General features: G+C 34.3%; 2 protein-coding genes across 3 annotated transcripts; both read right to left on the bottom strand.

Moving 5' to 3' along the window:
* Positions 1-3,297: 3,297 nt before the first annotated feature.
* Positions 3,298-4,522, bottom strand: LOC132041023 (putative F-box protein At5g55150). The gene has a single exon (XM_059431762.1). It carries the CDS (start codon positions 4,493-4,495, stop codon positions 3,359-3,361), a length of 1,137 nt encoding a protein of 378 aa, XP_059287745.1. The 5' UTR covers positions 4,496-4,522; the 3' UTR covers positions 3,298-3,358.
* A 3,162-nt stretch (positions 4,523-7,684) lies between these two features.
* LOC132040851 (acetate--CoA ligase CCL3) lies at positions 7,685-13,277 on the bottom strand. Of its 2 annotated transcripts, XM_059431532.1 has the most exons (4): positions 12,991-13,277; positions 9,397-9,987; positions 7,820-8,747; positions 7,685-7,711 (listed from the first exon to the last, which is right to left on the bottom strand). In XM_059431532.1, the coding sequence occupies exons 1-3, from the start codon at positions 13,201-13,203 to the stop codon at positions 7,851-7,853; spliced, it is 1,701 nt and encodes a 566-aa protein (XP_059287515.1). In that variant the 5' UTR covers positions 13,204-13,277; the 3' UTR covers positions 7,685-7,711; positions 7,820-7,850. The 2 variants fall into 2 exon arrangements, with proteins under 2 accessions (XP_059287515.1, XP_059287514.1); XM_059431531.1 differs by lacking the exon at positions 7,685-7,711 and having other exon boundaries at positions 7,745-8,747.
* Between the last annotated feature and the right edge of the window lie 3,410 nt (positions 13,278-16,687).

The raw sequence follows: 16,687 nt of genomic DNA, 5'->3' as shown, positions 1-16,687 counted from the left end.
TGGAAGTATTTTCCCCTGTTCCTATACCTTATCCACCCACCCCCCGCCACCCCCCCCCCCCCAAATGGAAAATGTGTGAATCTCGTTCAAACTCATAAAAGCTACAGAGCTTTATCACAGGAATGCTTTAAGAAACAGGAGAATCCTTTAGCGCCTATAGTGAGCATAACATGAGGCCGAAATTAGAGCCACGTCTACAGGTTGTTTGAGGCCAGCCTGTCATTTTAGAGTCCAGAGAAAGTTCAAAATTTCATACATAGACTCCAAACAAGTCAAGAGATGCCAACGTCATTTAAAGAACTAGCCATATACTGAAATGAAATTGATAGCCATAACCAAGAGTTTCCTGTACAACATGTTACATGTGCATAATGGACCAGTTTTCTGCACAGTAAGCATAAAAGTGGACGAAACTACAGTGTAAGTCTCTAGAGCTACCAGAGTGAACAAAAGGATGGAGAGGATAAACATTGCCCGCAGTGGCACACTGGTGAACAGCAGAATCATCTTCATTTACTTCTTCTGTTTCATCTGGCCCAGAAACTTCAGCAAGAAGGCATGTCCTTTCTTGGCACAAGCAAAATATATTGTTTCACCTAGTTTCTACATCTTGATCACTCTGACAGCTATAAAAGGAAACATATCAGTGGAACAAGGTGGTCATAGTCTAGAGATTTGTTTTATTGCCTTTTCTTTCTTAGTTTTAGTTCTTCTGTTGCTGCTTATATTCTCTAAATACAACATCTTTAGATGGAGAACTAATACAAACGTTGAAGCTATAAAAATACATATAATTTATATGTCCAAGTTGTCCGGAAGCAAAAACAAAAGCCAAATAGAGTTCACACATAAGTAGAGGCAATGACAACTGAGATCTAGTAATGCTCCCTGTCTTAATATTTGCAAATTTAAGAATAGCAATAGCTCAAAGCCATTTGCTAAAGATGGTATTTCATTATTCGCAAGTAAAATAATCGAGTCAATTGTAACAATAATTAAAAAGTTGTATAACCTCTGTAAACGCCCAAAAGATGATAAGTGACAAATTATCAAGTCAAGTAGAACCTCAACTGCTTCTTTTTGTCGCAAGGATTTCTTTTATCTAGCTTACCTTGTCCACCTACGCCAAAGTAATGTGCAATGTTTTCGATAACCTATTCCACATCTTCAAGAGTGATTCACCAGTTTATCTTCTTTTTATATCCTAAATTTGATTATACAATGTCTTACGCAATAAACAAGCTGTGAGCATTATTCCATCTAGGTTAGAAATGTCAGCATATTTAGTCAATTTCACTGCAAACTCAATTATAAGAAATAAAAGCTGAAATAATATTTACATTTCACGAGACATACAATATAAATGATACCAAGATCACCCTTGAGAATTTTCATGTCGAAGACATCCGCTGGATGCAGACTGAAGGTGTTCCTTCATACCAAGACTGTTTTACTGTTATAGTGAAGTTTGAGCTAAAGCATTGGGTAATAGATGTCCCTAGGGCCGTGTGTAGAGGGTTAACGTAACTGATAAATTACAAGAAAACAAAATAAGGATAAAACCATACAAGTACGGATATCATCACTTCAAACAAAAGTTAAATGACAATAATGGAGCAGTTTGTTGATCAACACGACATGAACTGTAGACACTAAGCAGAAAAGAAAAAAAGGACTAAACAATTTCATCACAGGTCACACAACATTGAAAGGTCCAGAAACAATACTCAACAATCTACTTCTTGCATTTATTTGTTTCTCAATCAGTAAATTCATTGTCATCTATGATTAGGTTTCTTCCCTTCCTACTCTTAACACCATCAAGGACATGTTGATCCTCCTAAGCATCTTCCAATTAATCCAATGAGACATCAGAAAGTTCCTGATTATTTTCAAAAAAGAAAATTATTTGCATTTTTTTTTTTTATAATTATGCCTTGAAGTACAAAAAAAATTATTTGCATATCCATTAAACGTGTTCATTTTATTAATGAGTGGAAGCTTCCTAAAGAAAATAGTTAGGCAAATTACATTTTCTTTGATAAATCCTTCTATCGTCTGTTTTCTTTTGTTCACTTTTATCCCCTACGAAGCTTTTATCCAGGCCAGAATTGTCGTTTAAAATTTGGATTTTAATATACAAATTGCCAACATGTTCAAGTTACTTCTAGGATGATATTAGACAAAATTTGTGGTGAAGGAGGAATGTTGCAGAGATACTATACAGGAACAAATCAAGATATCTCAGGTTGCTATTTTTTTGGATGAGAAAGAACAACTAAGTTGGCAGAATTTAATGTTACCTACAATAATTTCAGCAGTTCGGTTCCTGGCGATGTCAACTTTACTTCCAACAGTTCTCTGGGTAATTCAGAATTATGTGGAGAGCAATTGGCAAGAACACAATCCACTATTGCCACCCTCTCCTCCACTTTCTATCTTATTTTATGCTATTTTTGGGCCGATTATCATATTGCAACTTGCATAAATGCTTTTTAAGAACAACAAGGAGAAAAAGAGCAACTGTGCTCCAAAGAATGAGTACAAGCAGAAAATGTTCAATAACATCTCCAGAAAGCGCAATGGCTTTTCAACTTTTTTTAAGTCCTCTTGGCCAAAAAGGTGAGGTTCGAAAATGTACTTTAAGCTCCAGCTTGAATTGGTTGAGAAAGGAAGACGTGGAAGTGCTTATAAGGTCAAAGTTGATGTAACATCGCTCACTAGGAATAAGGGTTCAGTAATTTCAACGGATGACTTCAAGGAGATGATACATCAGAATGACGATCTCTAGTATTGCCTTGTTGCTTCTATTGTTTCAAGCAAAGCTAACAAATAAACGAGTCCAAGCAGAATGGCAGTCTGTTGAACCATCTCCATCATATATTTATTCTTTCATGTGTAAAACTCATTTGACCTTGTAATAAATCAATTCCCACTTGGACTTCGAGCCCTTGAAAGAAACAACTTCAAAACACAGTTTATTGAAGCGCAGCAACAGAAGAATCTTACACGTTCTTTCTTTTCGAATACTTCTGTTTTTTCAGTTAGTATATCAATCACGATGGTGACTGCACCTCAATATTATTAGATCGTGAACAGTCTCCAGTAAGAAACTTGAGAATAAAGACAATACGGATGTAGAAAGAAGATTTCTAGGGAGTAATGCATTCCAACACAACATGTCTTGAAGCAAGGAAGTATAAGAACTAATTTTTGTCCAATTATATAGAAACTAGAAAGATTCATCATTCGAGTCTAAAGGTAAATGACACATAAATATTAAAAACCCAGTGGACTTTCAGAGTAAAGCAAGAACATATAGCATAATGAATAGAGTGAATAAGTAAAGATGACTCACTCAACTGGGAGTTGGTGTGACCCAAATTGGAGGACAAACAAGACTGAGGGAAACACCATCATAATGCGGCTGGATACTGCCATCTGCTATGTTGAACACCCCCATGTCCAAGCCACCTCCTTCTTCAAGATGGATATATGCATCCAACCAATTATCTGTAAAATATATATGATTGGGCTTAATGCCTGGAAATTGAGAAGCTTGGACCGAAAGAGAAGCATTAGCACCCAGAAAAAAAGCTCGGTCCCTTATATCCCTGGTTTCCTTCACTTTACGAGCAGCTAAATTGACCCGGTAAACATGAAAATGTGTTGTTCCATAGGTCAGCACTTCATTATCATCTCCGGGGTCACTTATTTCTTTACCACTTTGCATAACTACAAACAATGATCCTAGTGATTCCAGGATGTAGAACTGTTCTGAATGTTGATTAGCTATTTGCGCTACGGTACGACATTTAGTGAGTCTATGGCCAATAACAACAAAGACTTGGACCCTGCCTCTACTAGTGACTGCATAAAATTGGCCATTGGAATATACCACATCAGTAAAACGTCGGTAAGCGGTCGGTTCCTCAATATAATTGGTCCATAACAAATCTCCTGGTCTCCAAAAACAAAGTTGGTCATGGGGTCCCGAAATGACCATGAGAATGTAGTCAGATGTATGAGAAGGATTAGCTGACAGAACTGCTTTCTTGATAAAGGTCCATGGCTCTTCAGAGTGGTCATGAAATATAACGGTATTTTGATGGGGCAACTCAATTTGGACACCGGAGAAGGGATGTAGCAGACTAATTTCACCCTCATATTTTCCGACTGTGATAAGCCATCCCATAGATTCCATACATCGTTTCCCCCTAGCCTTCGGAATACTCTTCTTCAAAATCATGCCATTATACAGACTAAAGAACTTCCTACAGGTATCATCATCCTCTTCCTCAGCAAGCATTAGCCATGGAACACTAGGCAAGTTACTATTAAAATTGTCCTTGGTGGCCACAGAACGCCACGATTTGCAGACAGTACCGAAGTTAAGGTAGTCTTCAATCAAATTTAAATTTCTAACTATTAGAACTAGTAGATCATGTTGAAGTTCCGACCAATCATGCATCACTCGCATTTTCCTCATCGTCATACTGGAAATCAACCTCTAAGTTATTACCCAACACGCCTAGTATTTAAAACATTTGAATGGAAAATACTAACTTAGCTATGTGAACTAATTCTTCATCAACCAAACTTTTTTAGCTTACCATTTTCAGTGGTAATGAGCAGTGGGGGTAGAATTTCGAATTAGGGAGAGAGTGGAGACTGGACAAGTGTGAAAGTTTGAGTTTGGCGGAAATATTCAAATTTATTGTACTTTTCGGACTTTGCTTTTACTAGGCTGAATTGTCCGAGGTATATTTGTTCTGCTTCAATAGGGTCATTGGTAGTTATGTCCCTATTTTGTGCCGGTCTTTATATTTTTGTCCCTTATAACGAACAATGTTTTTTTTGGACATAAGTTTATATTTTGGTATTATACATTCTCACAAATTATGTCTCGCTAGGCATAAGTTTGATTGCAAAGGGTAAAAATTAAAGGGGAAAGATCGTAGATGCTCCCTGAAAATAAAATAATTACTAGCTCATGCCCTTTTACTTACATGCCCCCAAAACTATTCACTCGAAATGCTCGCAAAATTATGATACCAACATGATATCACTCTGTGACTTATATACCATGATGTATCACATAGTTCATTTGTCCAAAAACACTCATCATCCCTTTATGAAACTCATATGATATATATAATATACTGACATGGTATCTAAGAGGATCACATTCATGATCAGACTATTGTTTCTTAAATGCTCAAATTGTGACATTTCTTTGAAATCCGGAACTCTTAGTGTCAATTGCCATTCATCAATTTTTTATGCATATTTGATTTTATATTTGGCAGGGAAACACTTGGTTTCTAAATTTTTTTACAAAACCAATTTCGACGCTATAAACTGATGTTCTTCAACCAAACATACTGTAATTTTTTTTTAAAAAAAGTAGTTATTTGTTTACCTTCACGAGTTACTTTTAAAAAAAAAAATCATGCTAACTGCGTTCTCCATATTTAACATTATGGTACAGAAGAAAAAGAGTACAAACAGAGAAAAATATTGGGAAAATATACAAATACCCCCAACGTATATTCGGATTAATTATGATGCACCCAACCTTTGCGGGCGACCTATTACCCCCTAGCCTTAATTTTTCTGTATTTTTGTACCATTTTTTGGCTACCGTGGCACAAAAAAAATTGATGCCCAGTTGCACATGCACACTCTCCGCCACATTGGCGCCACGTCAGTGCCACGTCGTCGTCTTCTTCTTCTTCTTCTTCACACATATTCAATTTCATCATCAATCATAAAAAACTTATTTTCAAGAAATCAACCAACCCATATTCTTCCTCCGTTAACACACACACATTCAACCCATTTTCTTCCTCCATTAACACACACACATTCAACCCATTTTCTTCCTCTATTAACACACACACATTCAATTTCATCGTCAATCATACATATCTTTTTAAGAAATCAACCAACTCATTTTCTTTCTCCATTAACACACACACATTCAACCCATTTTCTTCCTCCATTAACACACACACACATTGAAGGGCAACCAGTCCATTTGAAGGGCAGTTCGTGCAATTTCTTCATTGTTTATTTTGAAGAAATAAACAATATAAACAATGAAGGGCAGTTCGTGCAATACACATTGAAGGGCAACCAGTCCATTTGAAGGGCAGTTCGTGCAATTTCTTCATTGTTTATTTTGAAGAAATAAACAATATAAACAATGTGACCTGGAGGTCACGGGTTCAAGCCATGGAAACAGCCTTTTATAGAAATGCAAGGTAAGGCAGCGTACAATAGACCCTTGTGGTTCGACCCTTCCCTGGACTCCGCGCATAGCGGAAGCTTAGTGCACCGGGCTGTTGGCAAACAATATAAACAATGAAGGGCAGTTCGTGCAATAAATATTTTTGAGCAACCAGTCCATTTGAAGGGCAGTTCGTGCAATTTCTTCATTGTTTATTTTGAAGAAAATTGGTTGAATGTGTGTGTGTTAATGGAGGAAGAAAATGGGTTGAATGTGTGTGTGTTAATGGAGGAAGAATATCGGTTGGTTGATTTCTTGAAAAGATATTTATGATTGATGAAAGAAATTGAATGTGTGTGTTAATGGAGGAAGAAAATGGGTTGAATGTGTGTTGTTTATGGAGAAAGAAAATGGGTTGAATGTGTGTTGTTAATGGAGGAAGAAAATGGGTTGAATGTGTGTGTGTGTTAATGGAGAAAGAAAAGGGTTGAATGTGTGTTTGTGTTAATGGAGGAAGAAAATGGGTTGAATGTGTGTGTATTAATGGAGGAAGAAAATGAATTGATGGATTTCTTGAAATGAAGAAAAAGAAGAAGGGTTTAGTGATGAAGAAGACAAAATTAATGAAGGGTTTCATGGTTAATTAGTGTAAATATAATTAATAAAAGAAAAATCAAATGAAAAAAAGCAAGGAAAAGTGGCACTGACATGGCAGTGACGTGGTGCCAATGTGGCGGAGAGTGTGCAACACTTTTCATTGTGCAACTGAGCATCAATTTTTTTTGTGCCACGTCAGCCGAAAAATGGTACAAAAATACAGAAAAAATAAGGTCAGGGGTAATAGGTCGCCCGCAAAGGTTGGGTGCGTCATAATTAATCCGAGTATACGTTGGGGGTATTTGTGTATTTTCCCAAAAATATACGTACAAAAGCAATGTGTAATATTGCTTTCGTAAATCCTATTTCCAAAAAATTATTATAATTTATATTTAAATACGTGTTTTAATTTCACCGCATATGGACTATTCTACTTTTTTTAGAAGTAAAATCATGTCTCTTTCATAGTCATAAAGTTGAATAATTGTTTTAAGTGTTATTTTTTAAGGAAGTAAGTTTGATAAGGAATGAGATAACAAAAGGGATACAATTGACTCGAGGTTATGAAAATTAGAAGATTAAAATCTACAATAAGAGCAGGTCGTAATGCATAATGCATCTGTGAAGAATATTTTTCAGCAGTTTAGAAAAAACATAAAAGAAAGATTATGCAAAACTGAGTGTTTTTTCAAATAATATCATAACATTCCCTGATTTGATCATTATATTTTAAATGCAATTGGAACAGATTGCATGTTTTAATTTTCCCCCTTTTTCCTCTTTAGCCTTTTTTTTTTTCATTAACCTTTTCATCTTCCTCGATGTAAGTCTTATTTATGTACAATAAAGATCAAAGATATATAGAGAAATGTTGATCTTGAGCTACTCCAACAAATAAAGAAAAAGGTACAAAGACAAAATAAGAAGATGCCTTTGTATTATTTTCTTGATAAATTAAAGTATAATTTGATTGATAATGAGAAAACATACTTCAGTATTATCTAGCCATGGACCATTATAATTACAATCTACTCTTCTTCACTGGTCCCATCTCCTTTGCCTTGGTCCTCAACAAGTGCTTTTGTATTTTCCCAGTAGCAGTCTTAGGCAATGGTCCAAAAACAACTGATTTTGGAACCCAGTACTTAGGCATTTTCGAGCGACTGAAGTTGATAATATCTTCTGCCAACTTTTGTTGATCTGTTTTCTTCACGTCGGGCTTTAACGTTACGAATGCACACGGTGACTCCCCCCATTGCTCGTCGGGCCTTGCCACCACGGAGACCTCTAGTATTGCTGGATGTAGATACAGGATATTTTCGACCTCGACGCTGCTTATGTTTTCGCCGCCAGAAATGATGATGTCCTTTGATCTGTCTTTGATTTCTATGTATCCATCCAGATGCTTAACTGCAAGATCACCCGAGTGATACCAGCCTCCAGCAAAAGCTTCCTCGTTAGCTTTAGGATTCTTCAGGTAACCTTTCATTACAACATTACCTCTGAAGACAATCTCTCCTACTGTTTTTCCGTCCGCTGGGACAGGTGTCATGTCTTTTGTACTGACAACATCTAAATGCTCCAGACCAACGTATCTGACACCTTGGCGTGCATGCAGACGTGCCTGTACGTCTGGGGGAAGTAAATCCCACTCGGGCTTCCACGTGCATAGAGTGGATGGGCCATAGGTTTCAGAAAGGCCATAAGTGTGTAAGACACGGAAGCCACGTTGTGACATTGCAGCAAGAACAGATGGAGGAGGAGATGCACCGGCTGTGCTTACGTGCACAAGACGAGGCAGAGGAAGGATGGTCTCCTCTTTTGGGGCGTTAACTATGGTGTTGAGTACCACAGGTGCAGCAGAAAAATGAGTGACACCAAGATGGGCTATGGCTGAATAAACAGCCTTTGCTGTTACCTGCATATCGGAAACATCAGACAAAGAAGGCACATTTGTCTAGAGCTAGAAACAAGCAGGAAAAGCAGAATCGTGTTCACACTCGCTAAAAGGCACTTTCTTTTTACCTCCCCTAATTTAGAACAGACCTTAAGATTCAAGTGCTCCCCAACTCAATAGCTGTTCAGATAATTAAGTTTTATAAAGTAAAGATGGGATGTCTTATATTAGCAAAAATTGTGAAATTAGAACTTGAAACGCAAAATGAAACAATTCAACTAAACACCAAAAAGGGAAGAAAAGAAAAAGATAACTCCTATCGTGTCCATCTAATTTTTAAATTCCTGCCTTAGTGTCCAATTTCATAATATACCCAATGTTATTGCCCTTGACTATTCTACATGGTTTACATTTCATCTAAATGTCAGCAGTCGGCGCATATGGTGAAAGATAAGCAATTACGACTTGCATCCATTGTCCTTACTGAATTACGATCTGTTATCCCAATACTTCTTAGGTCAAAGCATACTATAGCTGAAATTTATTCTTTCGTTTACCAATTAGTTTGGCATATCTATAACAAAGCAGATTACACACTGCACTATATTAAGTAGTAGTAGCAAATAGGGCATGAGAATCTCCATGTGCAGGAAAAGAAACAAGGAATTACCTGTCTAAGGCATATGTTAGTCCCACAAATCGCAGCAAGTGTCCAAACGAAACACCATCCATTACAGTGGAACAGTGGCAGAGTCCACAGATACACAGCTCCCTCTTGCATACTCCAAATCACAGCATTACTCATAGCCATAAGATAAGCGCCACGATGGTGCAGCACCACTCCTTTAGGACTAGCTGTTGTGCCGGAAGTATAGCCCAAAGCAATGCTTTGCCACTCATCCTCTGGTGGCTTCCATGAAAAGTCTGGATCGCCAGTTTCTAGGAATTTCTCATATTCAATTGCCCCTTTCTCAAGAGCATATTGGACTGGTATTGGATCACAGTTCCTATCAGCAATTACAATCAGAAGCGGAGCCTTGAATTTTCCTTTACTGTTATTTTCCCATACTTTTAAAGCTTCCTCGGCCAACGGAAAATACTCTTGGTCCACCATGACAACAGCAGCTGAGCAATGACCCAAAAGAAAAGCAATTGTTTGTGCATTTAGACGGACATTGACAGCATTTATAACAGCTCCAGCCATTGGAATTCCAAAATGACCTTCGTACAGAGCGGGGACGTTTGGGGCAATAACTGCAACCTGCCAATGAAGCAGAAAAAAGCAAGGACTTGATACAGCATCCACGGGAAGACAAGAACAATGCGTTTCATTAAATGGACAAAGGATATTGATGCTCATAACAAACTAACTGGAAGTTTCTGCATTTTTGTTCATGTAATATGGAGAGACAAATGGCAACGGGCGACAGAGCAAATAAAAGGCAGTGTTCACTGTACTTAGTATCCTCTATATCCAAGACCTGATATGTGAATTTTAGTTTCTGGTTCATTCAATTATCTCTACTCATCTTCTTCTTATATTAACTCCATTAGAAAGCCTAAATATGCAGGTTGAGAAGCAGAACCATGCATTGATCTTATAAACATATCCTACTATGACACCATGAATGAAACTTAATGCAGAGAATGCAACTACGAAATTTGCAAGGCAGAAAGCCATGTACTGAACCTTTAACATACTTTTCTCAACAAAACAAAGATCACTCTGGTAAGCACGACTCTCGATTTTGATGTATACATAATTCATACACATCTTTGTCTACTGCCTGTAGATGAAAATCAGTGAACCACTATCCTTGCTAGCTTAATTCATTATAGTCAATTACTCTATAACATACTGATTTCTAATTTCCGCTTCCGACTTGTAAGGGTCCTAATTTAAGTATACCCCTCTTCTTCTCCCTCTCTCTGGATCCCTTAGGCTTGCACACATGCAGGCACGCATGCACACGATTTCTCTCCCTAGAATCAGATTGAGTCTAGAATTGGATTCATCTTTCTTTATTCCCTGTAATTGTGGAATCTGTTTGGGATGAAAACATAATGGATAGACTCATGAAGAATAGGTATGGATGACTGTAAAATGTTTTCCCATAGGTGAACAAATTCAAAATTAACCAAACTTCAGCAAAAATCACTTAAGACTTCATTTAGTCAATAGCTTGTACGGAGTAAATGCTAGCAATTAGTTCAAGAATGGAAAAGAGAAAGCACAAAGGCACCTAAAGAGAAAATAGCAGGTCTTCAACAGAAATAGAAGATGAAAATGCTACACCACCCAAACATAAGGACTGAATATCAGCATATACACGATAAATAACAGAGATATTAGCTAACCATCTATTCTTCAGATGGACTTATCAAAATAAAGTAATCAAACAGTAAGAATAAATCGTCATAAGTTCAAGGGCACAAGGTGAGCTTAAGAAAACGAAGTGGCTCAATACACTTAATACTAAAGATACTAAAAAGGGAGAAATGAAACTTGTGATACTTCAATCAACTATGTCTGATCAATCCCAAACGGGTAAGAGTCAGCTATATCAATTTTTATATCCATTTCACTATGCTTGTGCCTAATCAAACTATAATGACAAAAAAGCTTATATTTTTCTTTACTTTTTTTAATTGACCAAGTAAGATGCTAAATTTAGTAGGACTTAAACGCGTTTTCCAAATATAGAAAGGTAATGATGAAGAAGAAAATGACAACAAAGGCAAGTGCATGTATTCCAGTTAGGCTCGGCCACATAAATCCTCAAAACCTGCTCTGTTCAGGTCCAATGGAACTATACTAAGAACAAAAAAAGGAAAAAAACACACACAGAGAAAAAATAATACATTAAACAAGTGAACCATGACTTGTCCTAATAAAACAATTCAATCAATCCTTTATTTTGAAAGAACTGTGCAAAGATCAAACGATCCCTTTCCTTCATACTTCATATAAAATACAACAAACAAAAAGGTCAAATCGCTGTACAATGAAAAAACTGATCTTTTTCTTGTTTGGATTGACGAGCAAACAATACAATATAATACAATAGTCAATAGGTAACAACCAACCAAACAAGTTCTAGTTGACGAGCAAATAAAACATTGAATTTAGTAGAACTTCTTTTATGTTTTTCATATGCTAGATAAGTAACTGCTGATGATCATTTTTATCATCATTTAACAGTCCGCCTGATAGATTAATGAAGGACAAGTAAGTCCTGACACCACTTTTACATTAAAAAAATAAATATTTACAACGGATACACACACACAAAAAAAAAGAGAGGGGGGGGGGGGGGGCCGGGCGAACAATGGCTCAACGATGAAAAATCTGATCTTTTTCTTGTTTCTCAATTGACGAGCAAACAAATCACTGAATTTAGTATAATCTTTTTTATGTTTTTTATATTCTAGATAAGTAATTACTGATGATCATCATCATCATGTAACAGTCCACCTGATAGATCAATGAAGGACAAGTAAGTCCTAACACCACTTTTACATTTAAAAAAAATGAAATATTTACAAAGAATACACACACAACACAAAAATCTGCTCTTTTTCTTGTTTTGCAATAGAAGAGGAAACAAAACACTAAATTTAGTAGAATTTTTTTATGTTTTTCATAATCTAGATAAGTAATTACTAATGATCATCTTTATCATCATCATGTAACAGTCCACCTAATAGATTAATGAAGGACAAGTTAGTCCTAACACCACTTTACTACATTAAAAATTGAAATATCAATCCACAATAATAATAAAAAAAACAACACCATATACACACGTATATGGTAAAAACTTAACTCAATCGAATGTTTACATCAAGCCTATGTCTTGTACATGCACTTTTTAACACTTAACCATGCTTAAGTTATATATATTTTCACTTTAAGATTAAATATTTAGTTTAATGTAAACACCGGATAATATTTCCATATATATACTGATACCACTGTAACAGCCTGTCTGATAGATTAATGAAGGACAAGTTAGTACTTACACCACATTTACATAAAAATGAAATATTGATCCACAATATAATAAAAATAATAAAAACAACCTCATACACACACATATATTGTAAAAATCTATCAATCGTCGATGTTTACATCAAGCCAATGAATGTAATACATGTCTTGTACATGCATTTTTTTGACATGTAGTATATTCACTTTAAGATTAATTATTTTAGTTTGATGCAAACATTCGGTAAATTTTACGGTAAATTAAAGAGGAGTTACCGTGCTTCCAAAGGTAACGGAACGTTTATTAAGAGCAGATGCTAATTGACGGCAACGTTGATAAGTTTGTTGCCACGTGTACTCAACGGAACCGTGAATTAAAGATTTCCGATTTGGAAACACCGTTGCAGCTCTCTCTAAAAACCATAACGGCGTTAAAGCGGTGTAGTTCGCCTTGTTCTTTGGTAAATCATCTATATCTCTCATCGCCATATTTCTTTCTCTCACTAAAAAATACACACTCTCTCTCTATATAATAACGGTGATGGCTCAGATTTTGTGTATGTATATGTAGAGAAACACTATTTATATGGAGTACGTATGGCAATATACGTGGCATCTTCAATTATTATATACACGTGACGTAATATAATTAATGGTAATGGTTGAAAACGTTCAATTAATGATAGACCCATTATCCTGATCTCATTATTTATCCGATTAATTTGGATTTGTTATCTCATGTTAAAGACTTATCAAGTAGAAAACACTTTTATTAGAGAGTTCTTTAATTTTCGCTATTCGAAATTTCTGGTTAAGAATAAAAGATTATCTCATTTAAGCAATCAGGGGCGGACCCTCGACAAAAAATTATAGTGTATATATAGGGTAAATTTTCTGTGTTTATGTGCATATATTAACTTTTGAACATCCTCGGCCAAAAATGATAGTGTATATTTAGCTTTTTTTTCTTTTTTCGGAACACCTTGAATGAAAATTCTGGATCCGCCACTGTAAGCAATGATAGTTTTCATTATCCTGATCTTATTATTTATCCTATTAATTTGGATTTGTATCTTCAGTTAAAGACTTATATCAAGTGAAAAGCATTCTTATTAGGGAACTTTTTAATTTTCGTGATTTGAAATTGTCATTTAAGGATAGAAGATTCTCATTTATCTTGATTATATCTTTGGATGGTAATTTATTCATTATATTTATATTAAAAATGTATACGATATTTTATATTAAATCATATAAAAATGAAAATATATTAAGTAAGCAATAAATAGATATGGTATATAAATGAGATTCATGATTTATATTTATTAGTTTGTGTACCTACGTAGAGAAGTACGCTATTTATATGAAAAATCCATAGAAGATTCTCACTCATTCCATTATATGTTTGGATGGTAATTTATTCATTATATTCATATTTAAAATGTATACGATATTTTACATTAAACCATATAAAAATGAAAATATATTAAGTAAGCAATAAATAGATATGGTATATAAATAAGATTCATGATTTATATTTATTAGTTTGTGTACCTACGTAAAGAAGTACGCTATTTATACGAAGTATACATGTGACAATATAAGTGGTTACACAAACACTCAATTAATGGTAGTCTCTCATTATCCTGATCTTATTTATCCGATTATTTTGGATTTGTATCTTAAGTTAAAGACTTATCAAGTTTGGATTTGTATCTTAAGTTAAAGACTTATCAAGTGAAAAGCACTCTTATTAGGAATTTTTTTTAATTCTCATAAATCTCTGATACTTATTTGTCTGATTAATTAATACTTATTAAAGATTCTTATTTATCCCGTTACCTTCATTTAATGGTAAATCTATATCAAATCAATTTATTATGGTTATCTAATCAAATGGATGATAATATATGACAATATACGTGGAACTTCTGTTACACAAACATTCAATTATTGGTAGTCCCTTATTATCCTAATGTTATTTATCTGATTATTTTGGATTTGTATCTTAAGTTAAAGACTTATCAAGTGAAAAAGACTCTTATTAGGAAATTTTTTTAATTCTCAAAAATCTCTGGTACTTATTTGTCTGATTAATTAATACTTATTAAATATTCTTATTTATCCCGTTACCTTCATTTAATGGTAAATCTATATCAAATCAATTTATTATGGTTATCTAATCAAATGCATGATAATATATCTTAATTAATCATAATTAAGTTATAATAATTTTTGTGTAACCATGTATCAGAGATGGATTAATTGTGCAAGTTAAGAGTTCATTCAAACTTCGTAATTTTAGCTCATACATACATATGTATTGAAATATCCACTAGATTAGTACAAGTAATCAATTTTCAATCCGATAAATTAAAGAGATTATGGTAAAATTTTGAAAACCTATAAAGTTCAAATTTCAAATCGGCCTCTTCCATCTAATAATTTGGTCTAAATATTTAATGCATATCACCCCATTTTCTAGTCTCTCTCTCTCTCTTTCAATCAATTGTTCAAACAGTTTTCCTTTTTTCTTTTAGAGAGACAATAAATTTTGTGAAGTTTTTAAATTTCATGTTTTAAAAATGAATAATGAAAATTTTACTAACATTATGATTAGTTACTTGATTTAATTATCTAAATATCAATACTAGCAGATTTCACCAGAAGAAGATGGCAATGCACTAGGAGCTTCTTTTGGTTTATCAAACAACAATAGTTACAATTATTATGTCTCAATGTCAAACGTCAAATCAAGGTCCACGAGTTTGAAATTATCATCTTACGTTGATAATATAAATAAAATAGTGATCGAGCCATATAAATCCAAAATTGGCGAGTTAATTATCTTTTTTCGGAATTTATATTATGTATATGTATAAATTATTTTACGTATATAAATTAAATTACTTTCTATAGATACATATTAGTAAATCTTAAACATCGGATGAAATTTCTTACTTCACCCGCTGATATAAGATCATGCTAATCAGAAAAGTTTTATTATGTGCCTCACACAACTTACATATATTGTGTGAAGCTATTTTTTTATGAGATAAAGTTTAACCTACATCTTACATTTTGGATCCATAAATTTTTTTAGTTCTTTTGTCTACAACAAAAGAATTTCACACAACTAATGTCAGTTGTATTGAAGCACATTTTAAAATTTTCCATGCTAATCAATACAATAGCGGTTCGACTGGAATTGAAATTCTAGCATCCATATGAGACCGAAAAAGGAAAACAAAAACAAAACAGAATTCTTATTAGTGAAATCGTTGTGGATGACAAGGACAAATTATACTAAATCATATTTGATTCTTCCATTATGTCAGCGTTGTTAAGCTCTAATTGGATCAAACGCATGTGATTAGGCAGAAAATATGGCAAACACACCATGTTGATGGTAGTAATTAGTAGGAAACCAAATTGTCTATGTATCACAACACAAGTGGTCGAAGTGACACGATTTGACAGGTATTATATTTCGAAGAACTCAGTTTATTCTTTTACTTACAAACAACAACAAGATTACAAACAACAACAACAACGTACCTAGTGTAATCCTATAAAGTGGGGTTTATTTAAGTTGAAAATTATGTCAATTTTTGTATTTTCCTAATTTAATATTTAAATTATATATGAAATCAAATAATACTCTTTTTAAAAATTTAAAGGATCAAAGTCATTTAAAAATATATTCAAGCCATCACGGAATTTAAAATCCACGTCATCCATTAGCGGACATGTTTGTTCGAATTCTAATAGATTCGACCCGACCCATCCACTGCATCCAATGAAAAAGTTGCAAAATGTAAAAACTTATGCTCGTTTTGATTGGCTTAATTGAAAATGTCATTGATACGAGGGTGGGCTTGGTACGGTATATATCTATTATCATACCGAAATCGATTTTTTTATACCACAGTTTCGATATTATGGTATTTGGTATGCATTTTTTAAAAGTTTG

Source organism: Lycium ferocissimum, chromosome 12, assembly GCF_029784015.1.
Source record: "Lycium ferocissimum isolate CSIRO_LF1 chromosome 12, AGI_CSIRO_Lferr_CH_V1, whole genome shotgun sequence".
Taxonomy (NCBI): Eukaryota; Viridiplantae; Streptophyta; class Magnoliopsida; order Solanales; family Solanaceae; genus Lycium; species Lycium ferocissimum.
The sequence above is the reverse complement of the archived record's forward strand: the minus strand, read 5'-3'. Positions and strand labels throughout refer to the sequence as shown.